Consider the following 26,456-nt stretch of genomic DNA (forward strand, 5'->3'; position numbering starts at 1 on the left):
ACGTACGCGTTACATGCCCACCTATCCACACGGACCAAGAACCCTATTTTCCCTTTTGCCTTAAGTAACCATCTGTCTTACATAACCATACATAACAAACTAATTTGAGTGTCCCGGATTCACATTCACTATGTTACGTCTAGTCTGTGAGAGCAGGCTGTTATTGTGGCATTGTCTGTACTAGGGCGGTTAAAGGTGTGTAGGAGTACTAGAAGAAAGCTAAGCAGTCTTCTGACTACACCATTAGCAAACGGCTTCGGTTTAACACAATCATTTATTTGAACAATAAAACAAAAAGAGTAGAATGCTGGAGGATTGAGATTAAAAGACAGCATATAGTTTGTTTTCAGCTTGATATCCCAACACAAACCCTCAGCAGACAACCGTGTTAGGAAGCACAAACTAAACAGAACGACATCATTGAAGCGATTCGCCAGCACATATCCTGACAATAATCATAAAAAAAGACTCAGGGATAAAATGTGTACAACAGAAAGCTTTCTGACAGCTTTAGTGTCTGTTTCAAACCATCTTCAAAACATTCTTCGGGGTCTGTTTCAAACCAACATTGTCACAATGAGTGTATCAGATATGACCACATAGCCATCAACACAATTGAACTAACACTTATAAGGAGTTTTATAATGATCTGTACAGATCAGCTCAATTTCCTCATATGGAATGACTGAGCCATGCTGATTAAATGAATCATGATCTGTGGCAACAGAACTTGATGCAGAGGTGAAACCAAAATGAGACAGAAGCATTAGCGCAATTATGAAAGGCAACAGGGTCAATGTGAAGTATCCTTTGGTTTCACTTGGGGAAAAAAAAAAAAAAAAACTTTACATACCCATAAGTAATAAGCAAATGACTTGAGGGAACCAAATTCTGCATGGTTTAGACTACGAAATTGCAGTCCCTTTAACATAACACATTTTCAGGACAAAATATACAACACTAATTCATGGAAGGGAATTGTATGGGCAATTTAAATGACATTGCTCCAAACTCAAAGTATGCAACACAGAAAATGCACATGGTAAGATAACTTTGTCCATTACTCAGTTTCCAGTCACTTTAAATAAAAGGGGATACAGGTATATTGAATAAGTCTCTGCTACCATCAGTGAGAGAACTATAAAGCGAGAAATGGGATAAAATAAGCTCTTCCTGTAAGAACTAAAATGCATGCCCTGCTATTCTGATGTGGGAAAAATGATTTCACACTGCCCCAACCTTCCAGTGGTCAGAAATGGGAAAGTGTGAGAGCCACCTTACAAAAGGACCCATTCCCAGTTGTGTACCTCGCTTTATCCAATGGCCAAGTGTGTGTGCACGTGAGAAAGTGTATACTGTATGTGAAATATCTTTAGAAAATAGTCTGCTTTGCCCATTAAGGACAGAGTATACAAAGGTAAACAACAATGCACCAAGCCTTCAGCAAAGTAATGTACCAGTTATGTTCTTTTTGTAAAGGATTAAATACTGACAGATTTTGACATTGGTTTGTTTGAAATGTCCCTTAAGATTAGACTACGGATCAAACTTAGTGGAGGAAAAATAAAAAATAACAAGAAAAGAAAATATGATCAAGCAAACAACTTGTCCAATTTTATTCATGGTTGTGCTTTACCTTGGGTAATTTCGCTCAAATAGCAATTTAGATGCCATATAGTATAATTCTGGGGAAACGGTCATGGTGTTATTGAACAAATTAAAAACAACAAAATAACATTTAAGCGAAACTCAAAAACACAATCAATGAATAATAATGACGCAAAAAGCAAGGTCTCAAACAAAACAGGATTTCCTTTTGTGCGCATTTATTGTGGGGGATTTCATTTCTAGAGCCAAGCAGCAGATGTGATCCCACTTCCCCTCAACATGGACAGTCTCTCTCACTGGAGAGGAACTGCACTCAGCAACAAAAGACGAAATGCAAAGGTAAGGTACATTCCCATAAAACTTTACAGACATTTGACTTACAGTTGTCACACTCACTGGGTTGGACTCGTACATTGAGTGGAGATTTGGATTAGAAAGCCTCGCATAGCGAACCTAAGGCAACCCCCTTTTTCTGGTGAGTTGGGGGGGTAAGGGGTCATGTGGCTGTTGTAACTCTACAAAGGCAGGCCGCCTATACATAGATGGAACCCTTAGACCAGAACAGGGAAAAAATGATAAATGAAGGATGAGGGGGGAAAGGATAGGTATAAAATTAACACGGGCCAGTGCTTGTGGTGGAATCTCAGTCTTCATTAGCATCTCTCCAGTGCTCCAGAGTACTCAAAACACCTTAGAACTAACAGCCACCCGGGGAGCCAAACAAGGTGACACTCAACTAGATTCAGATGTCATGTTTTTTTTGTTTGTTTTTTTTACAGTTTTAAATCTTAAAATATCTGCAAGTGTGCATTAGCACATCCACATCTTGTTATTGATCAGATATATTATACGTGCACAGCTTATTTTTTTAAATCATCATTTAAATCCTAAAGCACATTAAAATAGTTTTAGATCGTCATTCTAATTCCACACCCAGAAACCACAAGGTTCTTTCAAACAAAGCTGTTTAGTTTCAGCACACTGTAGCAGCACCTCTTCTCCTGTCATTTTTTCAATTTTTTGATGGCTCAAGTTTTACCTAGATTTAAAAGCATCAGAAAAGTGAGGAAGGTGGAGAAGTAAGAAGAGATGGTGGCCATGAAGAGTATCTTGCCTCTGGAGTTAGAGACTCATCCAATAACGTTTTGTCGTTTGCTGGTGCTGGGCCTTTTTCCGACAAACTCCGGCAAAATTTCAACAGGTGTTTAAACTGCTGCAAATTCATTAGGACAGCAACTCCCCTTGCTAAAAGGCAAAACTGATTATTTTATGCCATTTTCAAAAAAAAAAACATTTGAGTAGATAAACAAAATTACAACTTCTCTCCAGCAGGCCAACCGTCCATCTGCAGCCTGGTGTTGTAGATCGATAGTTTACCCTGTGGGTAAAGTACCCACTGTTCCCAGTCTGAACAAGGCTGTAGGTTCAGAGGCGAGTCTCAAGGTCCCCTCCCCTCAGTCCATTCAACAGTCTCTCCTCACAGCATTAGAAAAACAGCAGTGGCGCACAGAGAAGAGGAAGCCATCACAGGGAAAATATTTTACAACGCGTCCTTTTCCCCCTAATTCTTTCAAAAAAGATAAAAGGAAAAAAGGCATTGTTGGAAAAGCTGGCTCTCTGGAAAAGCAGGGATGAGGGGGAGGAAGAAGAAAATCTTGCAATAGAAGAAGTTGGGCAGTGTTCCTGTTCATTAGTTTGTGGGTGTGTGTGTGTGTGTGTGTGTGTGTGTGTGTTTGAATGTATGCATGTGTATGTGCACTTGAGTGTGTATGTCTGTAGTGGGAGTGTGTACGTGTAGTTGAATGTGTAAAATGAGTGTTCCTCTGTGTGCGTGTGCATGTACGCGTGTGTGGTGTCTACAGCAGGTCGACGCGACGGTAGTACAGCAGGTAGGCAGTGCGCTCAGCAGTCTGCTTCACCACCTGGTACTGGTTGATGACCTTCACTGACTGGTCGTCAATGCGCAGCCAGCCGTTCAGACCGATGTGGAAGACATCCGTGGTGTAATGGCCGCCTGTAGCGCTGTTCCCATGGTGATAGACAACTGCGAGGGAGACATAAAATAGAAGCTTTTCAGAGGCGGAATTCAAACTGAAATTTGAGGGGAAACTATGTGAGACAACCACATGTGCATTTATCTTAAGAGGAATGCACTAACTGGATAAGAGTGTTTGCTAAATGACTAAAATGTCCAAATGAAAAGGCTATTCTGTTATCTGGTTCTGGCTACACAAGGTCAGAGCCAGTAACTAACTACTGATATTAGCAACTTTCTGGAGCAACCTAGGCATGTAGACCAGGGTTGCTAGCCTTAGAGAGGCCTCCATTTCAGTGTGTTATTGATGTAGGCATTGAATATCATGTTGTAAGCATATAGTTCAAACTTATATTACACTTTCACATATCTGATCAAGTGTCATAAGAATTATTGGCAATGCATCAATCATGACCAAATGTAAAAACCTAAGTAACTACAGCAGGAGAATGTGAAAAGAAAATAACATTGTCCATTCTGTGCCCGTATTTACAAGCTGGTCCAAATGGACTTAACGCCCTTAAAGTGAAACACTACAATACCATGAAGACCACGTTTAAAAGTGGGCTTCGGATTTAAGCCACAGTGACAGTTATTACCAGGCAGAAATAAATCATTAAGTTGAGTAAACATGGCAATCTTGTTAGATTCGTTTGATTTGGACACAGAACTAGATTCAGGCGGTAACTCATTCTTTGTACGGAAACCATAAGCTACTATAGGCAAGGAGTAACATCATTACCCCCTCATCTGACAAAAGATATGTGCAACCACAACTGAATGGTTGGTTTAACTGGAGGGAAACAAGAAATACCAGTGTGTAATTGAGACAACTTTTCCCCTCAGTGCTCGATTGCATAGGTTCACCTTTTCACTGGCGCAAGAACATTAAAACTGCATGATTGAAGCTTCCAAAGGCGCTTATATTACATATTTACTAAACTGTTATGTTATCATATTACACGCTGAGTAGCATCAAGACTTTCTCCATCCCATGGGCCAGATGGTCAAAGAGAATTTGAAAACTTCTATCGTCAGGATCTTACAGTAAAAGATTAACTGCACCGCTATAGCAACAGTTGCCAGGGGTTACTCTACTAACACATTTTTGAAAAGTGAGGAAAGCCCTTTTCTGCTCTGAAAGGAAAATAAACGGCTGAAGACTATTTACTTCCAAACTACGGGGAGATTAACAGGACCCCCATATCCAGTGGAGGTTGTCTTTGTTTGAACTTGTCAGTCAGGCATGAAGGGAGGGGAGGAGGGGGCAGGGGAACTACATGCTGAATGAGCTGCTGGAAATAACAGTTAGCTGAACACTGGCCACTCACTCCTACACCAGCACAGTGGAGATGTTTTCATTGAGCATGCAGAGCTTCCTAATGAAGGCCCACTTCTATTCCCTTTGGCCCTGCCAGGTAGGAGGTTATAGGGGTGGACGGGAGGGGGTCAGGGCTGTGGTAAAGTCTGGGGTAATGCTCTAGTCTAGAAAGACTTCCTGGGTCTAGGAGGAAAAGAGTGGGAGAACGTGGTTTTACCGATGCATGGTTACCACAGAGAATGAAACTCTTGCGTCATTTCACAGCTGAGATCAACACTAGCTACCTCAGGCATCATTCCACAAGGAGCCCACTGGAATCATAGCAACTGAACTCTTCACTGTGCTTTTCCACTGTACCCTTCTCCATAGACAAGTCATAATACTGTCCAGTACATTAAACAGGTATGTTCACACTCTAGAATTTGGTAGGGAATAGAGAAGTTCGCAGAAACAGCATTTTGCACCCACGAAATGTTTCAAAAATATGATTTGACCAGTTGCTAAGCCCCGCGCCCCTTGTTTACTGTTGCAACCTCGGATAACATTTTCCCAGGAAGCCCAATTCCCCATTAAACCACTGGTGAAATCCCCTCACAATGATCTCAAACTGTGTTTCCAATACACAATGAAATGTAAAAAAAAAAATGTAAAAACAGACTACCCCTTGCTAGTCAGGAAACTCTTGGGTCGGCTATGTTGTGGTGGACTGTCATTACAATTTCTTCACAGGAACCTGGTAAAATTATGTTTGTAGTGTAGCTAGCCACTAAATGGCTCTGAATTCACTGTCAGCATGTAGTCAAAGCTATAACAATTTTTGGAGCTAACTAGTGATTTCAAATATTATCCTGATGTCGACAGCAGATTAGAGGTCGACCGATTATGATTTTTCAACGCCGATACCGATTATTGGAGGACCAAAAAAAGCAGATACCGATTAAATCGGGCGATTTTGTTTATTTATTTGTAATAATGACAATTACAACAATAAACACTTATTTTAACTTAATATAATACATCAATAAAATCAATTTAGGCTCAAATAAATAATGAAACATGTTCAATTTGTTTTAAATAATGCAAAAACAAAGTGTTGGAGAAGAAAGTAAAAGTGCAATATGTGCCATGTAAAAAAAGCTAACGTTTAAGTTCCTTGCTCAGAACATGAGAACATATGAAAGCTGGTGGTTCCTTTTAACTTGAGTCTTCAATATTCCAAGGTAAGAAGTTTTAGGTTGTAGTTATAGGATTTATAGGACTATTTCCCTCTATACCATTTGTATTTCATTAACCTTTGACTATTGGATGTTCTTATAGGCACTTTAGTATTGCTAGTAATACTCCCTGGGCTCGAACCAGAACACAACAACAACAGCCACCCTCGAAGCAGCGTTACCCATGCAGAGCAAGGGAAACAACCACTCCAAGTCTCAGAGCGAGTGACGTTTGAAAGGCTATTAGCGCACACCCCGCTAACTAGCTAGCCATTTCACATCGGTTCCACCAGCCTCATCTCGGGAGTTGATAGGCTTGAAGTCATAAACATCGCCCTACACCCCTACACCCAAACAAGGGCACTGCGTTCATCCACCTCTGGCCTGCTCGCCTCCCTACCACTGAGGAAGTACAGTTCCCGCTCAGCCCAGTCAAAACTGTTCGCTGCTCTGGCCCCCCAATGGTGGAACAAACTCCCTCACGACGCCAGGACAGCGGAGTCAATCACCACCTTCCGGAGACACCTGAAACCCCACCTCTTTAAGGAATACCTAGGATAGGATAAAGTAATCCTTCTCACCCCCCTTAAAAGATTTAGATGCACTATTGTAAAGTGGCTGCTCCACTGGATGTCATAAGGTGAATGCACCAATTTGTAAGTCGCTCTGGATAAGAGCGTCTGCTAAATGACTTAAATGTAAATGTAAATGCTTGACGCACAACGAAGAGCTGCTGGCAAAATGCACAAAAGTGCTGTTTGAATGAATGCTTACAAGCCTGCTGCTGCCTACCACCGCTCAGTCAGATACTTGTATGCTCAGTCAGATATGCAACGCCGGACACGCTTGATAAACCAGTAATATCATCAACCATGTGTAGTTAACTAGTGATTATGATTGATTGTTTTTTTTTACAAGATAAGTTTAATGCTAGCTAGCAACTTACCTTGGCTTACTGCATTCGCGTAACAGGCATTCTCCTTGTGGAGTGCAACGAGAGGCAGGTGGTTATAGCGTTGGACTAGTTAACTGTAAGGTTGCAAAGATCCCCCGAGCTGACAAGGTGAACATCTGTCGTTATGCCCCTGAACGAGGCAGTTCCTAGGCTGTCATTGAAAATAAGAATGTGTTCTTAACTGACTTGCCTAGTTAAATAAAGCTGTATATTTTTTAAATATTTTAAATCGGCCAAATCGTTGTCCAAAAATACCGGTTTCCGATTGTTATGAAAACTTGAAATCGGCCATTCCGATTAATCGGTCGACCTCTACAGCAGATTCATAACATTGCTAACAAACATACATTAAGTGCCTAGCTAGCAAGCATTAGCAACGTTTGGTGGTCAATGAGACAGAGCTACCCAACCAGCCGAGCTAGCAAACAATGTATCAAAAGCATAATTTCAGATTTGAAAAATAGGCTCTGTATTTCAGGAATCAAAGTACCAAGTATTACTGGTGCACTGTTCTATTATTTAGCCATTGTATAAAAAATAAAATAAAATCTCAATTTTTGCTATAGCACTCACTGGTTTCATGAGATTTAAGCGTGAACTTGTCCAAGGAGTCAGATTTGACAACAATTGCTTTCCAATGGAGTGCTGCAATTGGTTGCAGAAAATTCTGGGGTGTGGCTTAGCGAAGGGTCAATTGAGATTTGTCCAAAACAAACAATTGTTCCAGGAGCAAAGTCATGGCTCTGAGAAGTTCAATCGGCTTCTTTTCAAAAACACTGTTGCCGAAGCAAGCCTTCCAAGGTAGCTCAACTCAAGAGTATCAATTTTAATAGTCACTGAGATAGCATGTGGAGTAAACAGAGTATGAAAGGAAACTAGAAGTTGACCGATTAATTAGGGCCGATTTCAAGTTTTCATAAAATCGGTCATTTGATTACTGATTATGGCCGATTATCCACGAGGAGACTGCGTGGCAGGCTGACCACCTGTTACGCGAGTGCAGCATCAAAAGGACCTGTAGCTGCAAGGAGCCAAAGTAAGGTGCTAGCTAGCATTAAACAAATCCATCTTTAAATAATCACAATTAACTACACATGGTTGATGATATTACTAGGTTAACTAGCTTGTCCTGCGTTGCATATCATCAATGCGGTGCTTGTTAATTCATTATCGAATAACAGCCTACTTCAACTTCGTCAAACAGGTGATTTAACAAAAGCGCATTCGCGAAAAAAGCCCAATTATTGCACAAATGTACCTAACCATAAACATCAATGCTTTTCTTAAATCAATACACAGAAGTGTGTGTGTGTATATGTATATATATATTTAAATCTGCATATTTAGGTAAATAAATTAATGTTAGCAAGCAATATTAACTAGGAAAATTGTGTCACTTCTCTTGCGTTCAGTGCAGGGCTTTGTGATGGCCACTAATACCTTCACTTCGTTGTCCTTAAGCCATTTTGCCATAACTTTGAAAGTATGCTTGGGGTCGTTGTCCATTTGGAAGACCCATTTGCAACCAAGCTTTAACTTGCTGACTGATGCCTTGAGATGTTGCTTCAATAAAACCTCAATTTTCCTACCTCATGATGCCATCTATTTTGTGAAGTGCACCAGTCCCTCCTGCAGTAAAGCACCCTCACAACATGATGCTGCCACCCCCGTGCCTCACGGTTGGGATGGTGTTTTTCGGCCTGCAAGCCTCCCCCTTTTTCCCCCAAACATAACGATGGTCATTATGGACAAACAGTTATATTTTTGTGTCATCAGACCATAGGACATTTCTCCAAAATGTACAATCTTCGTCCCCATGTGCAGTTGCAAACAGGAGTCTGACTTTTTTTTATGGCGGTTTTGGAGCAGTGGCTTCTTCCTTGCTGAGCAGCCTTTCAGGTTATGTCAATATAGGACTCGTTTTACTGTGGATATAGATACCTTGTACCTGTTTCCTCCAGCATCTTCACAAGGTCCTTTGCTGTTGTTCTGGGATTGATTTGCACTTTCGCAAGTACATTCATCTCTTGGAGACAGAACGCGTCTCCTTCCTGAGCGGTATGACGACTGCGTGGTCCCATGGTATTTATACTTGCATACTATTGTTTTTACAGATGAACATGGTACCTTCATGCATTTGGAAATTGCTCCAAATGATGAACCAGACTTGAGGTCTACAATTTATTGTCTGGAGTCTTTTGATATTCCCACGATGTCAAGCAAATAGGCACTGAGTTTGAAGGTGGGCCTTGAAATACATCCACAAATAGACATCCAATTGACTCAAATTATGTCAATTAGCAGAAGCTTCAGAAGTTTATAAATGTCATGGCTTTATAAACTTCTGAAGCTTCTGCTAATTGACATCTGACGTTTACACACACTAAGTTGACTGTGCCTTTAATGAAACCGCTGTGTCAGCTTTCAAAAAGCAAACCATGCAATATTCCGAGTACGGCGCTCGGATACCCAACAAGCCAAAAAGATATATTATGCAGTCAACAGAAGTCAGAAATAACATTGAATATTCACATACCTTTGATGATCTTCATCAGAATGCACTCCCAGGAATCCCAGTTCCACAATAAATGTTTGTTTTGTTCGATAATGTCCATCATTTATGTCCAAATAGCTACTTTTGTTAGCGCGTTTTGTAAACAAATTTGAAGTGCGTTCACTAGGAGCAGACATAACGTCAATAAGTTCCGTTACAGTCCATAGAAACATGAAAAACGATGTATAGAATCAATCTTTAGGATGTTTTTAACATAAATCTTCAATAACGTTCCAACCGGAAAATGAATTTGTCTTCAGAAAAGCAATGGAACGGGAGCTACCTCTCTCATGAACGAGCGTCACGAGTTTGTGGTACTCTGCCAGACCACTGACTCAGAGCCCTTATGAGCCCCTCCTTTACAGTAGAAGCCTCAAACAAGTTTCTAAAGACGGTTGACATCTAGTGGAAGCCTTAGGAAGTGCAACATGACCAATATCCCACTGTATCTTCAATAGGGAATGAGTTGAAAATCGACCAACCTCAGATTTCCCACTTCCTGGTTGGATTTTTTCTCAGGTTTTTGCCTGCCATATGAGTTCTGTTATACTCAGACATCATTCAAACAGTTTTAGAAACTTCAGTGTTTTCTATCCAAATATACTAATAAAATGCATATATTAGCAACTGGGACTGAGTAGCAAGCAGTTTACTCTGGGCACCTTATTCATCCAAGCTACTCAATACTGCCCCCAGCCACAAGAAGTTAAACAGCTTGTAAAATTCCAGAAAATGTCATGGCTTTATAAATTTCTGAAGCTTTCATTAAAGGCACAGTCAACTTAGTGTGTTGTAAACTTCAGACCCACTGGAATTGTGATACAGTGAATTATAAGTGAAATAATCTGTCTGTAAACAATTGATGGAAAAATTACTTGTGTCATGCACAAAGTAGATGTCCTAACTAACTTGCCAAAACTATAGTTTGTTAACAAGAAATTTGTGGAGTGGTTGAAAAACAAGTTTTAGTTACTCCAACCTAAGTGTATGTAAACTTCCGACTTCAACTGCACGCAAACACAAAATTGGCCGATTAATCGGTATCGGCTTTTTTGGCCATCCAATAAATCGGTATCAGTGTTCAAAAATCATAATTAGGTCGACCTCTAAAGGAAACATCAGTGCGAGTCTGAACAAATCGAAAGAGAGTCCTATGAACGATTGAACTTAATGTTTGAATACATTTTATGCTTGACTATATATGTTGTTGCCTGTATCATAGGACCAATGCCCTATTACTGCATATTATTGAAAGATTATGACCGTTTGTGTAATACTGTGGGTGTAGGAGATGTGTGTAGTTGATCATAAATCGATATAAACATACCTGCAAAGAGCCTGTAGGTTCTTTGGCCTTTGAAAATTTTGCTCCGCACCCCTGAAGAGAGGAGATCTAAGGAGAAGAGACAAATGAATAAAGTACAGCCACATCACAGAGAGAAACAAAATGTATAAGATATCCCTCAGAGCACCATCAATTATAGTTATTTGGGTCTGTGTGCCATGAAAGCCAGCCCGTCTAAATAAAAGGTGGCTTTAAAAACACACCAGTTTCGCATTTGGTAAATCGTACGCAGAATGCTGGCAGGCTGCTGCTCATGCCAAACCAAAATAAAATGTAGCCTACTTTCTATAATTTATACACCGCAGGAGACCCAACACACTGGACCCAGTTTACATTGGAACGAGCCAGGGATTCTCTCCACATTCTGATTCTTATTCTGTAAATCTACAGTACTAATATCCTCAAGCTGCTGGGACTTTGTCTGTGGGGATTTGGAAGACGTGCTTTAGGACTAGTTACAGAAATCCCATATGGGAGAGATGGATACAGAGACTCCCTCAGATATTATGGACATGTTGACCTACCTGGCAGAGGAAATCTAAAATGGCTTTTTTTTTGTGTGTGTGTGTGGGGGGGTTCTCTAAATATTTCCTCTGTGTGCTGCTGGTTCAGGGCTTGTAGAGTAGGCTGGGCGGAGCAGTAAACATAGGTAGGCTGGCCAGCTCAGGACTGATGAGTTGTAAAGCTGTGTGAGGTCGGGTGTTGGGGCTGGATGAGGAGGCCTTTAACGGTATGAGGTCAACCCACAAATCATCTCTCCCTGCTGCTGATGGTGACCTCGCAGCATTTTACCGGCACCCTCGTTTAAGTGATGTGTGAGTGAGCTACACCTGTGTGTCTGTCTAACTAGGACCCAGACTGTGGAAAGACTAGTCCGTACTGGAATATGATCAGATGCTGACTGTGTGAGAAGTGTGTTATGAATGATTGCCTTTCTCACCCAGGGTTCAGAGAGCTTAACACACATTCAATTGAGTTAATTCAATAATTGGGGCATGCGTTTTAAGTGGGGACTTCACCCAATGGTTTGTGGAAGCGTTTCTGTGATTCACATACCTTTGCTGATCTCCAGGTCTACAGGGTAATCAATGTTCTTGATCAGTTTCTGACAGCCTCCAGTCTTCTCAAACACAAATCTCTTGAGATGGAGCACCAGCACTGGAGGGAGCTCCTCTAGGGTCACTCTCCGGCTGATCTCAATCTGCAAACACAGGAGAGATTATCAAACTGAGCCAGTGGACTATTTGACACAGTGGCACCACATAAAACAGCTAATATAAACCAGAACAGGATCTCCCAATTTACTCAGGGATTAGACTCTGAACAAAAACAGCACACACTGTCACACAGGCCTACACTAAGAGCCTGATGTGAGCTTTGATCTAGTCACTTGTGAATCACTGGGGTTTTTCACCTTCACTGTCAGAACCAGACTGTGACCCCCAACTACCAGCTACTTCTAAAACGATATCAAGGTACTGTAACAACTGTCTTGTAAAATAAAAGCTGATGGGGTTGGTAAACAACACAGCTGTCCAACAGATGATGCTCTCACCAGATTTGTCTCCATACAGAGGAAGCAGGCAAGGCACATTTGTCTTCTTATACTGTGGCTTTAAAACAATGTGTTTTCACCAGGCAACGCAGTCAGAGGACATGAAGCATAAACAATGCTTTAGAGTCCGCACGCACAACACAGCCCTCAGTCTATTAAGAGAAACAAGGCCAATGGGAAGACGATCTGTTAGTCTGACAACTTCAGCCCATTAGAAGGGACCCATCAAGGGGAGAGTGCATTGTGTAGAGAGTGCTGCTGAGCATCCCAAATACTCCGTTGAATGAAACGAGACACCACAGTAACAAATATTCTCACTGTCTAAAAACTACATTTAAAAAAAAATACTTTTAACTGCCAACATTCCCACATCCTTGTTTCAGATTGCAGAAGAAAAACAACGGAAATCAATTGAGGTTTTCAAAGCAGCATTCAAGTTTGGATCAACATACTTCAACTAATTACATGTGGGGGGAAAAAACCAAGCGATTGAGCATGAAATCAGAATGACCGATATGCAAACACATCCAAGACTTGTAATTGTTTAGTAATAGCATAGGTGTACTGTGTGTAAGATCCTTACCTCCTGCTTGGTTTTAGTGGTGTAGCCCTGAACTGACTCCCGTGCCACCAGGGTCTCCAGGGCCTCCTGAACGGTGCGGATCTTCTCTGACTGGATGTCCAGCTGCAGGGTGAAGAAGGGCTGCAGGGTGGCTGACTCCTTAGAGTTCTGCTGGTACACCACCGACCTGCATAGGACAGAAAGACAAATATACCCCACTTCAGAAAATTAAATACAGTAATGGGTTTTGAGTGTCTCTCAACGACATCTTGACCTCAGAAAACAGCATCACAGCTTTGAAGGAAAGTGGATGGGTCATACTAGTGATTCTCTCTACACGTCTCTCCAAACAACACCTTCATGAATCATCTCTCCTTGGCAGAAACTGATCCAAAATGTTTAAATGGCAATAACAACACCAACATTCATAACACTGACAGCCATATAATCTCTTTAAAATGGTGAAAATAATTTCAAACTTGCTCCAATGATTCCCCTCAGCCAAACCAATTACCCAGGCTCGAGTAGCTGAAAACGTGACTGTAGCTGGGTATGCATAGTTCAACCCAGACCTTCCTGAAGGTCTGCCCTTATGTTCCATTTACTTTTACTACTGATTCTGAGAAAAATGATCCTCTGAAGTGATCTGTAACCCAGTCAGGCCAGGCGTGTGCCATAACAGAACCTCAGAGAGCACGTCATTTGGCCCAGTCACCCTCATAGGTCCTACACTTTCAAAGTTGTTTTGTGATTCTTTCTTTGCGAGTGTGCCCCCCCCACACCTGGCTGTCCAGGCCACCAACCACAGGCCGGGCCACAATGGCTGTTATTCTAAAGAGAACTTCTGGAGCAGAGAAAGCCCAGAGCCAGCTGGTGGCAGGCCTGTTTGGGATGGCATTCTCAGCTGAGGTTGGAGCTGGGGGCCAGAGGCAATGCCAGGGCAACCAGCCCAAGAGGGCCCAGATAAAGATGGCACTATACTCTCTCAGTTCTCCTGTTATACCAGGCACCTGCGCCACAGCCAATAAAAAGAAGGGCAAGGACACCACTGGTGCCACAGTTCTACTGCTGGGCTTTAAGAAAAATAAGCTCTGGGCAGGGAGAAAAGAAACTCAGCGGCTGACCATCACTCTGGCTTCATTTGGGAGAAGTCAGGTGTCCAGTGAAGTAGTAAAGGCTTTGGGTCCACCAAAACATTGACTTGACTATATCTTTGTGAACAACAATAAGTTTCCATTATAAGCAACACCTCACATGTAAAGAAACTATATGTGAGTTTCCTGACACCTCACAAGTCAACACAAGTCATCGGTGTTACCCTACCGGATGTGCCCTCCAAATATGTCAGTGATAGGGGTGCGGACAAAGTCAGCTTGACGGGTAATGGAGGTCTTGTTTCGGGGGCCCACTTGCTCCCATTCGTCCTCGCTCCCCTCCTCCTTATCAGCAGCAGCATCATCCACACCTGACTGGGACTCTGGGCCGTTGGGTGTGGGGGCTTCTGATCAAGACAGCAGAAGAGACAACTGATTTAGAACCACAGCCAATGGCAATCATAGAGCAGATACACCTTGAGCAGTGAGGCCAAAGAACATAAGGAAATTATGTGAAATGAACAGGGACTAGATCAGTTCAGAAGCAGAGAGTACGTGTAAACAGATAATCGTATGACCCCATGCATCAGATTTAGACCACTGCACTACTTACTCTCTTCCTGAGGGGAGATTAGCTTTTTCAAAGCCAGCATCTCCTCGTGCAGTCCGTTGAGGGTGAAACCCAGGTACTCCTCCGCATCCTCCTGTCGACCCTGATAGAGAACGCACAACCATCAGCACTAATGAGACCACGGTGCCAAGAGAGCCTGCGCTCTAATGCAACACCACTGACTCAGGTCCTATCCACTGTTACTGAGCTTTGGGACAGGACAGGTGAAATACAATCTAAACCACATAGGGAATGCCTGAGTCAGGAGTTAACTACCTCATTCCATTTGGAATAGCTTTTTTAATTGCACCTTATCTGGTTATGAAATCAGTAATGAGTCAGCATGTCTCATGCACCAACAGATGGATATTTGTACATGTATCCATGTACTGTACCATCAGACAGGTACAGACTGAATGTCTCTGGTGCATAGACTCAAGTGTACTGATGAGAATGTGGAATTTGACATAAAACCAGTGTCAGGAAACAGGTGATACAAAGTGTTTCAGTTTATTTGCTCCAAGTCCCTGAACACCTGAAAGTGTGGAATGTCTAGATGGTTCAACATTCTAAATAAAAACCGGGATGAAATGTAAAGAACAAATGATTTTGTATTGATGTTATTGATAGTAGGGCTGGGCGATACGACCTAAAAAATAAATAATCACCTTTAGATTATTATTTTAAAAACTTCTCGGCAATTCAAGATATACATCTCAATATGGTTTCCTTTCATTCGCTTTGTTGTACAATTAAAAGGTCAAATGCACTGCATTCAGTGCAAACAGTCTGCTATAATCTAATCCAGGGCTTGTAAAATTATACCTACACTAAATATATAAGCCTTCCACAAGGCTAAGACCCACTAATTAATTATTTTATCAAAATGGTTTGACCTGCTTTTTGTTGTTGTTTGTTGCAATAATCACTGATCTGGCTTTTAAGTCGAAGAAAATAACCTTTGTTACAAATTTAACCAGAACCATGTATAATGCACATTCAATAATAATGAGGAACTTGTAGCAAGCATTATAGAAAATGAACACAGGTCTCAATCCGTCAAGCAAAAGCGCTAGTGAGTAGCCAGCTAATCTTTAGATTTCAAGTTTAGCCAACTTGGGCCTATTTGCAGGCTAACAAGGTAAAACAGTTCAATTGTTATGAACACACCATTTTGTCTGTCTCCAGCGGTCTGAAAAGCATGCAAGACGGTCCACTTGGTTCAGATGTTGAAATCATGCAGCCTACCTTATTTCTCAGAATTCCTTATATTTGTGTTTTATGCTTATTGCACATTTATAAAACACAGAATAGACAGCTAATATAACAGTCTTTGGCTAAAATGCTGAGCATTAATTTTCCAGAACCAATGTTCATTGATACTCCTGTTTTAGTAATGTCCGCTCTGGGAGCAACTTGAGTTGACAGAAAAAGGGAATCGTTAGAAAGGTTGACTTCCTCTAATACAGTAAAATAATGTCGCAATGTGTTTGTGTCCATATGACCCATTCTTTGGACCAAACCACAACTGGAAGTTGAAGCCACTTGTCAAGAGAGGAAGTGATCTCTCATCTTTGTTGTGGTGAGTGGCTGAGGGAGGGGCTTGGTGTGTGTGTGTGTAAATGGGAGCAAAGGAAAACATGACAAGCAGACATAAAAAAGATTGTTACGATATTCCGCTCTAAAACATTCAAATGAAATCAATACACTGGATGCCCAATGGTTTTACCTTCTCAGAGAGACTCGACTTGATGAGGGTGAGGAGTCTGTAGATGTAGTTGGGTTCAAAAGGAGCACCTGGTCGAATGTCTTTTATTATCTTTTCACCAGCAGCTACAGAAAAAGCAACAAGGAACACATCAAATGAACATCAACAGGAAATAAAAGAAACTCCAGCTCTTTTAGAAGATGCTGACAGCTTACCTTGCTGCTTGGCTTTGGATGGCACAGGCATATTGTTGAACTCATTGACAAGCCTTACACTGGAGGGAGAAACAAGGTCAGGGAGTTGTAATTAGCAAAGGAAGTACACACCCAACCCAATGCAGTGAGCACACATTTAACACCTACTCTCAATACCCGTAACACAGTTTTACCAATTTAGCTCAGGCAGGAATTTGTCATCGCTGCTTATTTGCACACAAACAAGACCTCCATTGATTGTGAGATCTGACTTTTAAAAAACAGCCAGTCAGCTCCCAGGGAGAGAGGCTACTTACAAGTTGTCCATCATGGGTGTGGAAGTACAGGGTCTCTGGGTGTCATTGAACAGGGGAATGGACTTAAACAGGTGATACATGGGGGGGCAAGCAATCAGGGCCTGCAATGTCTTGGGGGTGGCAGTCAAGGGTAAAATCACTTCATTGAAACACTAAATACAAACATTTAATGTAACTTTGTTTATGACATGGTGTGATTAAAGCATTTCGCATGCAGCTGAGAAAAGGATACAGCGTTGATATAGCACCAGTTTCCCCTGTTGATCAGTCCTCTTGGTTGCAAAGACACTGGTTTGTGTATCAACTTCACATTCTCAATTAGTTCTGGGGATTCAAACAAGTGCACATGATTTTGAACACAAATCCCTTACTAAATCAAACAAAAGGTTAGAAGTTAGTTTGTAAACCTCAGGCAAAAAAAATAATATCAAAATCAATTTACTCCATACTGTGCTATATAGACTGTGTCCCTTCTACCAACTCTGCATCATGAGACACACAAGGCTGGTTTGTCAGAACAAGGAGATACTGTGCCACGCCTAGGAAGGAAGACTGTCACTGGCAACACAGCTTCCATGGTAACGTGGACAGACATTCCAACAAAGAAAATATAATAAAACAATAGCACATAATCACAATTTGAAAACAATGGGTTATAAATCGCCAATTTTTTTGATAGTTCCGTCTACGCACATAGCATATTATGAACAACCGCCAAATTACAGAAACTTTGTTTTTATAGATAACAGGTTTGCTAAAAGTGAAACAGGTCATTCCAGGAGAAGAGAAATATAGTTTGGCTAAACAGTAAATGCACACTCCAGATAAAAATCCAGTCCAGAGATAAGACAGTATACGGGGTTGTAATCAAAATGAGACGTGGTAGCGGTGACACCAGGGTCCTATAAATAGCTTCCTGTTAATTTCCTGACAGAAGAGTGAAAGTCTGAGCACTGTATTGTGGGTACAAAATAAGCTTTTCTACTGGACAGTGAAGGAAACCACGTGGAGCCTGGTTGAATTATTTACAGCCGTTGAGCACAGGAAACCATCAGGTTTATCTAGACAGAAGCACATTAGGCTGCCCAGAACCCCTCTCTCTCATAAATACTTCATAAGGGTGCAGAATAGATGAAAAATCCCAGTTTACTAAAAGGATGACAAAAATCCAGTGTCAACCGCAATTTACAAGGAGGCTTAAGTAACCCACTGAGATAAGGCCTCTCTGTATATTTCCTCCAGACACAGGACTATATCCATGAGGCCTGAGGAATCCCAGGGTCATAGCACTGAGTGAGACAAGCAATAATCCCATCAAGACAATAACCACACATTACCCAGACATGGCAATCCTCCCTGTCACAGGCTGTTTAAAACCACCAGTGTACCCTGTGTGGTCCCAACACCTGGAGGCTGTTGTTGGGAAGTGAGTAATCAGGATATGATCCTACATATCCCCTTTAATTAGGCAGCTTACAAGATCAACTCATTATGCAACCTTTGAATTTTCATTTATATTCTGTGTGTGTTAGGAGAAAGGGGTGAGGTCAGAGATCTATCCTGCTCTAGTCTACTGCATCTGAAAATCCATAAGGTTGATGTCATGGTAATGGATTTAATTAGTGCTGCTCATCCATTATTGGTAAAGCAGTAGCTCCAGCCCACCCTCTGCCTGTATTCTCATGAATGCAGTTTGGAATAGAGGCCTTCAACATGTATTAGTATTACCGCTATATACAATGACTCTCTGACGCCAGCAAAGCCAGTTGGCTACATGGGAGTCTCCCTGGGGTCACATGGCCTGACATTCATTCCCCAGCTCTATTCATTGGAGCATTATTGGGGAAAATAGGATGGTGAGGTAAAGCATATCATGGAGATGTGTCATAGCAATCTGGGCCTTCCCAAGCATTGAGTGTTAGCACCACCTGGTGCTCATGTGTATCAGTCTAACTAAATGTCCCAATGTTGACACCAAGTGGACGGTAGGCTGTACTTCAGCACATGCATACAGAACATTTAATGTGCACAAATTAATTACTATTATAATAATCAATGGGTATAATTTTGTCAACACACTCTAGGACTGACCACAATTACTCGACTGGTGAATAGGCTGTTGGTCAACCGAGATTTGTTTTAGTTGAGCAGTAGCAAATATATGGCACACGAGACACCCGTCTTATTCGCGGCCATCTCAGTGAACTAATCCCTTGTGGATGCCGCGGGAATGGCACAGTCCAAGAAGGCGAGTGTGGCTGCACAATGCACGTCTCTCTCCATAATGCGCTCTCTCCCGGTAATTTGTGCACATTCATTGTTTCATAACTTTATTGTGTGAATTGTTTGCTTTTGATTGTTAGTGTCTATCAATTCCCCATTACATATATCACCAGTAGTACACACACGGCTAATTCCTAATCTATAATGTTTGTTTGGTTACAGTAAAGTCTTAATGCATTCAATATTATTATTATTATTCCAGTCTTTTACTGTTTTCACTGTCAGAGTGGACATGTTATTTGCAGATGCGCACAACCTATGCTACACCTGTGAGAAACAAGTTTTGGTTTATTTCATTCCATTTACGAGTTGTCAATTTAGTCATTGTCTTTTGTTTGGAGCGCTCCTGTCAATGTTGAGAAAGGATGCGCACCTGATTACGCATAGAAGTAGGCCTATAGGCTACCTGGCCTGCGCGCAAATGTAGGAATATAAATGTGCCCATTTGGGGATCTGATAGTATTTCTGATTTTCTTAACGCACCACCACTAATGAGTCGTGGAGCTTTTCAAAGTAATGTTTTCTTCATCTCAAACAGCAAGCAAACAGAGTCTGTTTTTACATCCATTGAGAATGAGAAACCATTGTCAATGTATTTGAAAAATTATAAAATGTCATGCTCTGATCCGTCATAAAATAGGCCTACCTGATTACTTCCTATCCCTAGCACAAATAGCCTACAGCTGTGTGTCCAGAGTTCACTGGCAAGGGAAACTGAGGGCCCAGAATATTTTATACAATGTTGCAAGGAGCTTCAGGCTGGACTCAAGTTAATAGCTGATACAACATTTCAAGTTCGTTACAGACAGGATCAGGATATCTACTACCTGTTGGATGCATTGTTTTCATTTGTTTGCTTTATAGGCTATTTTTACATAGTTACTTTTAGGTTTGTATCATTTTGATTTAGATTTTTGATTAAGCACATGACAATGATTTTGAGAACCGAAGATATTATTCTAAATTAAATTAAACTGTTCCACAAAAATAAATTGGCATTCCACATGAGAAAGGTTGCCGAAACGCCTTATGTAGCCTATTGCTGGCATCTTCAGGAGAGTAATGGCAGAATCTGCAAAAGCCAGTAGGAGCAGGGGGAGGATGTTCAGGACAGGTTAAGATTTTTGTCTTCTGGCTTCCTGGGGCCATGTGTCTTATTTAATCAAACAGTGAGCTTAAAGCATCAGATAAACTCAATGCATATATAGATACTTTTATTAAAACACACAGGGTGTGTCTATATATGGAAAAATAAACTTACAAAATGTAGACCAATCGATCGGCTGAAAGAACATGACTTTCGGTCAACCATGATTGATTGATTATATATTTTTTTTTTTTGGGGGGGGGGGGGGACAGCCCTAACACACTCCAAAGGACATAAGGGTTAACCGGTGAGCTCTACTTCCTCACACTGTGGGGCTATCTGTGAGTACACTACCTGCAAGTTTAGGGGCCATGGGATCCTCTGATACATGGACAGGGTTTTCCTTCACCTCCCCAGCCTTCTCATGCTGCTCCACAGCAGCCAGGGAGGGAGCCACGACCTCTACCACATTCTTCACCTCCACATAGGCCTGAGGGCTTCCAGGCAGAGGCTTGGAGTTGTGGAAGAGGCTAGCCCAGGATTTGAGGGGTTGGCAGCGGGCGCAGCCGGAGGGGCAGGCGACTTAGGCTGCTCTGCCACCGCCGGCTGGGCCTCAGAGTCTGGGGAGGAAGCAGGCTCCACTGAGGGAGCTGGGGACTGCTGCTGGGGCTGCTCCAACGTCTCAGAGGCCTCCTTGTGTCTGTCTGCACTGATGCCAGCATGGGGCTCAGCCAGCCCATTAGCCACCCCACTGTCCCTAGTCTCCTCCTCTTCTTCAGTAGTAGCAGTAGCAATGGTGGCAGGGGGGCTGGCCACAGCAACCGAGGGGGGAGGAGGGGAGGTGGGGCAGGGGCTGTGCCCACCGCTGCCCAGCAGTTCAGGGCTCTCTGGAGCCATGTTCTCAGGCTGCTGCTCTGCAGTTCTGCCTCCCTCTGCCACCCCACTGCTCTGAGAGGAGGAGGAAGAAGAGGAGGAGGCTGCGTCTTTACCATCTGATAAAGAGGCAGCTCCACTCGTGAAGTCCAAAGACGATTCATCAGGGCTATCACAAGTCCTCTGATTCGCTGCTGCCGTAGCGACAGGGGCTGAGGTGGAAAGTCCGCCCCCTGACAACACCTTACCAACCATGTCCTGCGACCCGAGGTGAGGGCCGCTAAGAACATGTCCATTCACCAACCCCTTTCCAGGAGGCCCGTCCACTCCCATGCCACCGCTATTGGGACCTGAGCCCTCCAAGTAGTTGTAGTATCCTGGCGGGCGCTTTTTCTTTTTCTTCCTCTCCCGCTGGCCCAGGCCCCCGTCCCCATCCTGGCAGTTCTGGTTGCCGTCCATGGCGGAGGGCTCAGAGTCTGGGCCATCAGGTCCGTCCGGTTCGTCCAGTGAGTTGTATTGTGCTCCGTCTGGGACGTCTGCTGCCGGAGAGAGGGCTGTGGCTGTCTGCGGGACCTTCTGAGACGGCTGGCATCCCAGGATGAACTCTGGAGCCTGGGGGTTCAGAGTGCTAGACACCTTGAAGAGAGGATCCTTCACTCCCACAGGCTCCAAGTCCATCACCTCATCCACACCAAACTCTATGCGCTGGTAGTCTTCGCCTGCAGAGGATATGTCAGTCAGCTTGGGAACATAAGGCACTACAGTTCTGCCCTGAAGACAAAGGTTCATAAGGTTTACACAACACAAAATACTGTTTTGACCAATTATTCGTCATTACTACTTGGCCAATATCTGGCATCCAAAACAAAATTGGCATCATGAAATACACAACAATTTACAACTTTATTAACTGCCACAAACTCAATTGAATATATCAAACACTGACCTTGAGTACTACACAAATAAAAAGTATCAAGCAATGAAGAGTAAGTTATGTCGATTAGATTTAACAAGTTTCGAACATTTCAAATTGAAAGATAGGCGGTGAGAGAAACAGCTGAAGGTGAACATGAGGAAAACGTTAGTAAATTCAGATCATCCCAACACTGAAAATGGCAAGGCCGGGCTATATAAGACACGACTGCTCATCCATACAAACCAGACACCGGAAACCCTAAGGGGGAATGTAAGGTATGGTTAGAGAGTACGGTCGAGATTCGCTCTTCTCTGTGGATTAGAGTGTCCTTTGTTAGTGTTTAAGAGTCATAATGATGAATTGAGAATGATAAACCCTAGCAAAACAAAATACCTATTGTAATTGTTAGCTTCCATATAAGACCATTACTATGCCCTTATAAATCCAATAAAAAAGGGTTCTCTCAATCCATCCAGTTAAGTGACGGAGGGGGTATACAAATCAATCACAAGTCAACTTAAAGCACTGCTGCAGTGCCAATGTGTTTAATGCAATAGAGAAGAGATATTTAACGGCATCTAAGCATGCAAAGCCTCACAGATCGTACGGACAAGAATGAGTGTAAATAGGGGCAAGGTTTAGAAAGCCACCAGTTTTTAAGATCTGGGTTTGAGTGCTTCAGCAACAAGTAATAAGCACAGAGTGTCGGACCCAAAACTCACCGCAAACCTGCCGTCTCATAGACTCCGCAATGTAAGGCACAGCAGGAGTGCAGTAACTTCCTGAATAATTCATACAAATCAGAGTAAAAATCAAGTGTTATGAGCAGGGGAGGGGTATGGTTGACAGACGTAACTTGGTGGCTCCAAAATCCCTGTTCTGCAGGTATGTTTGGACATATTTTTACAAGTAAAATCTTATCTTAAAACAATGTCAATTCAGACTTAAACTGTCACTATTACATGCAGTTCAGTCAGATAGGTCTGGATCCAACTAGCAGACGGGCGGGCGTATGTTTGACTTTGGTCATAACCATTACATCATGTGTGTGTGGGGGGGGGCAAGAGTGAGGTCAACCCAGAGAGCACTGGCCGGGCTCATGCGGATGACGTTCGGAATGAATACAAGACGAACTTAAATAAATCAGAGCGATCCAGTAGACGTTCTTACCTGAAGACTGACTGACGCAGGAGACTTTGTCATTGAAGGGGGGAAGCTGTCAAAGAGCAGAGAGATTAGATTACAAATTAAAAAGACACTTCCTAGTTAAAATAAATCATCAAACAGTGTTAACCTCAAGCCACGACTGTTGTCAGTCTGGGCCTTCCTGCTTGTGAATCACATCTGTGTAATGTGCACTTCCGAGGGGGGTAGATGACAGTATTGGTGATAAAAACATGTTATTTTGTGCTGTCTTATATTGTTCACACTCACTAAACTGAGAACATGAGAAATAAACCATCGTCTTCTCTGTGTTTTAGACAATGACAGAGTAAATACACACACGGGACTAAATCTATAAACTCAGTGGTTTTTGGTGTTAAAACCTGTTAGTCCTCTAGGGGCATTATTTCATTTTTGGATAAAAAGACGTGCCCGTTTTAAGCGCAATATTTTGTCACGAAAAGATGCTCGACTATGCTTGGAATTGATAGCTTTGGAAAGAAGACACTGACGTTTCCAGAACTGCAAAGATTTTCACTGTGAGTGCCTTAGAACAAAAGCTTCAGGCAAAACCAAGATGTTTCAGCGACCAGGAAATGAACAGGATTTCCGAAGCTACGTTTTCCATGATCTCCTTATATGGCTGTGAATGCGACAGGAATGAACGGATCCTTTCTATCGTTTCCACAAGGTGTCTGCAGCATTGTGACGTATTTGTAGGCATATCATTGGAAGATTGACCATAAGAGACTACAATTGCCAAGTGCCCGCACGGTGTCCTGCGTGCAAATTGGTGCGCAAAACTCACCTACCAGTATTTTTCCATCCGAATCTGGGAACAATGCAGGCTTCCAGGAACGGCATTTCAATGAAGAGATATATGACAAAACACCTTGAGGATTGATTCAAACAACGTTTTCCATATTTCAGTGGATATTATGGAGTTAATTCGGAAAAAAGTTTGACGTGTAGGTGACTGAAATTTCGGTTAGTTTCGGTAGCCAAATGCATAGTAACAAAACGGAACGATGTGTCCTACACAAGAATCTTTCAGGAAAAACTGGACATCTGCTATGTAACTGAGAGTCTCCTCATTGAAACATCTGAAGTTCTTCAAAGGTAAATTATTTTATTTGATTCCTTTGCTGGTTTTTGTGAATATGTTGCGTGCTAAATGCTAACGCTAAATGCTAAGCTAGCTATCACCACTCTTACACAAATGATTGATTTTCTCTGGTTCAAAAGCATATTTTGAAAATCTGAGACGACAGGATTGTTAAGAAAAGGATAAGCTTGAGAGCAGGCATATTTATTTCATTTCATTTGCGATTTTTAGAAATCGCTAACGTTGCGTTATGGTAATGAGCTTGAGGCTGTAGTCACGATCCCGCATGCGGGATGAGGCGTACAATGAGGTTAATGAGCTTCCAAAAGGCCATTCTTAAGAACGACCCAGTTAACATTAAGAGCCACCGGCACTCCAACACTTAACACCGTAGACTATATGGTGTCAAACAGCCATGAGCTGGAGTAAACGTAGGTGAATAAATGTTTCATTCAAAACTCATTGTCTTACCTCAACATAACATCGTGGAGTCACGAAGAACTGATTGATCTCATCAGGGCTGAACTCCCCGAAGATGTACTACAGAGAGAAAATATATATTTACATAAAACACATGATTCAACATACTGAGGACAATCATTAAATTTATTTTAATGTAAATCACATGCAACCTTTTAAAATCAATATATTATTCTTTAAATGACTATATATATTACATGGCATCTTCAATATTAACATGTGTAGGAAACATAAGTGTGAAATATTGCTCAAACATCCAAGACCCCATGAGAAATACACTTTGAAAAAAGTCTGCTTTAGTCCTCCATTTGTCTACTGAGAATTTTAGACAAGTACACCTCTTACTGATGAACTGACACAGTTGTGACTAGAGGTAGACCGATTACTTGGAATGGCCGATTAATTAGGGCCGATTTCAAGTTTTCATAACAATCGGAAATGGGTGTTTTTGGGCTGCGATTTGCCGTTTTCTTTTAATACCTTTATTTAACTAGGCAAGTCGGTTAAGAACACGTTCTTATTTTCAATGACGGCCTAGGAACGGTGGGTTAACTGCCTGTTCAGGGGCAGAACGACAGATTTTCACCTTGTCAGCGCGGGGAACCAATCTTGCAACCTTACAGTTAACTAGTCCAACGCTATAACCACCTGCCTCTCTCGTTGCACTCCACAAGGGGACTGCCTGTTCTGCGAATGCAGTAAGCCAAGGTAAGTTGCTAGCTAGCATTAAACTTATCTTATAAAAAAAAAAAAAAAAAAATCATAATCACTAGTTAAAACTACACATGGTTGATGATATTACTAGATATTATCTAGCGTGTCCTGCGTTGCATATAATCTAACTGAGCATACAAGCATCTCAGTATCTGACTGAGCAGTGGTAGGCAGAAGCGTAAACATTCATTCAAACAGCACTTTTGTGCGTTTTGCCAGCAGCTCTTCGTTGTGCCTCAAGCATTGCGCTGTTTATGACTTCAAGCCTATCAACTCCAGAGATGAGGCTGGTGTAACCGAAGTGAAATGGCTAGCTAGTTAGCGCGCGCTAATAGCGTTTCAAACGTCACTCGCTCTGAGCCTTCTAGTAGTTGTTCCCCTTGCTCTGCATGGGCAACGCTGCTTCAATGGTGGCTGTTGTCATTGTGTTGCTGGTTCGAGCCCAGGGAGGAGCGAGGAGAGAGAGGGAAGCTATACCGTTACACAGGCAATACTAAAGTGCCTATAATAACATCTAATAGTCAAAGGTTAATGAAATACAAATGGTATAGAGGGAAATAGTCCTATAATTCCTTTAATAACTACAACCTAAAACTTGTTAACTGGGAATATTGAAGACCCATGTTAAAAGGAACCACTAGCTTTCACATGTTCTCATGTTCTGAGCAAGGAACTGAAACGTTAGCTTTCTTACATGGCACATATTGCACTTTTACTTTCTTCTCCAACACTTTGTTTTTGCATTATTTAAACCAAATTGAA

The 26,456-nt window shown here is 42.1% G+C and overlaps 1 protein-coding gene across 1 annotated transcript in view; it reads right to left on the bottom strand.

Moving 5' to 3' along the window:
* Positions 1-255: 255 nt before the first annotated feature.
* The window catches only part of LOC115112254 (ubiquitin carboxyl-terminal hydrolase 10-like), a 37,503-nt gene continuing 11,302 nt past the window's right edge, over positions 256-26,456 (bottom strand). Inside the window, 15 exon segments of the mRNA XM_029639184.2 lie at positions 256-3,652; positions 11,015-11,080; positions 12,089-12,233; positions 13,171-13,336; positions 14,473-14,650; positions 14,857-14,956; positions 16,583-16,686; positions 16,777-16,835; positions 17,073-17,182; positions 17,305-17,396; positions 20,797-20,991; positions 20,994-22,034; positions 22,954-23,013; positions 23,402-23,447; positions 24,972-25,040. Coding sequence (XP_029495044.2) covers positions 3,465-3,652; positions 11,015-11,080; positions 12,089-12,233; positions 13,171-13,336; positions 14,473-14,650; positions 14,857-14,956; positions 16,583-16,686; positions 16,777-16,835; positions 17,073-17,182; positions 17,305-17,396; positions 20,797-20,991; positions 20,994-22,034; positions 22,954-23,013; positions 23,402-23,447; positions 24,972-25,040 — 2,619 coding nt within the window. The 3' untranslated portion in view covers positions 256-3,464.

The sequence above is a fragment of the Oncorhynchus nerka genome, linkage group LG27 (assembly GCF_034236695.1).
Source record: "Oncorhynchus nerka isolate Pitt River linkage group LG27, Oner_Uvic_2.0, whole genome shotgun sequence".
In the NCBI taxonomy this organism is placed as follows: Eukaryota; Metazoa; Chordata; class Actinopteri; order Salmoniformes; family Salmonidae; genus Oncorhynchus; species Oncorhynchus nerka.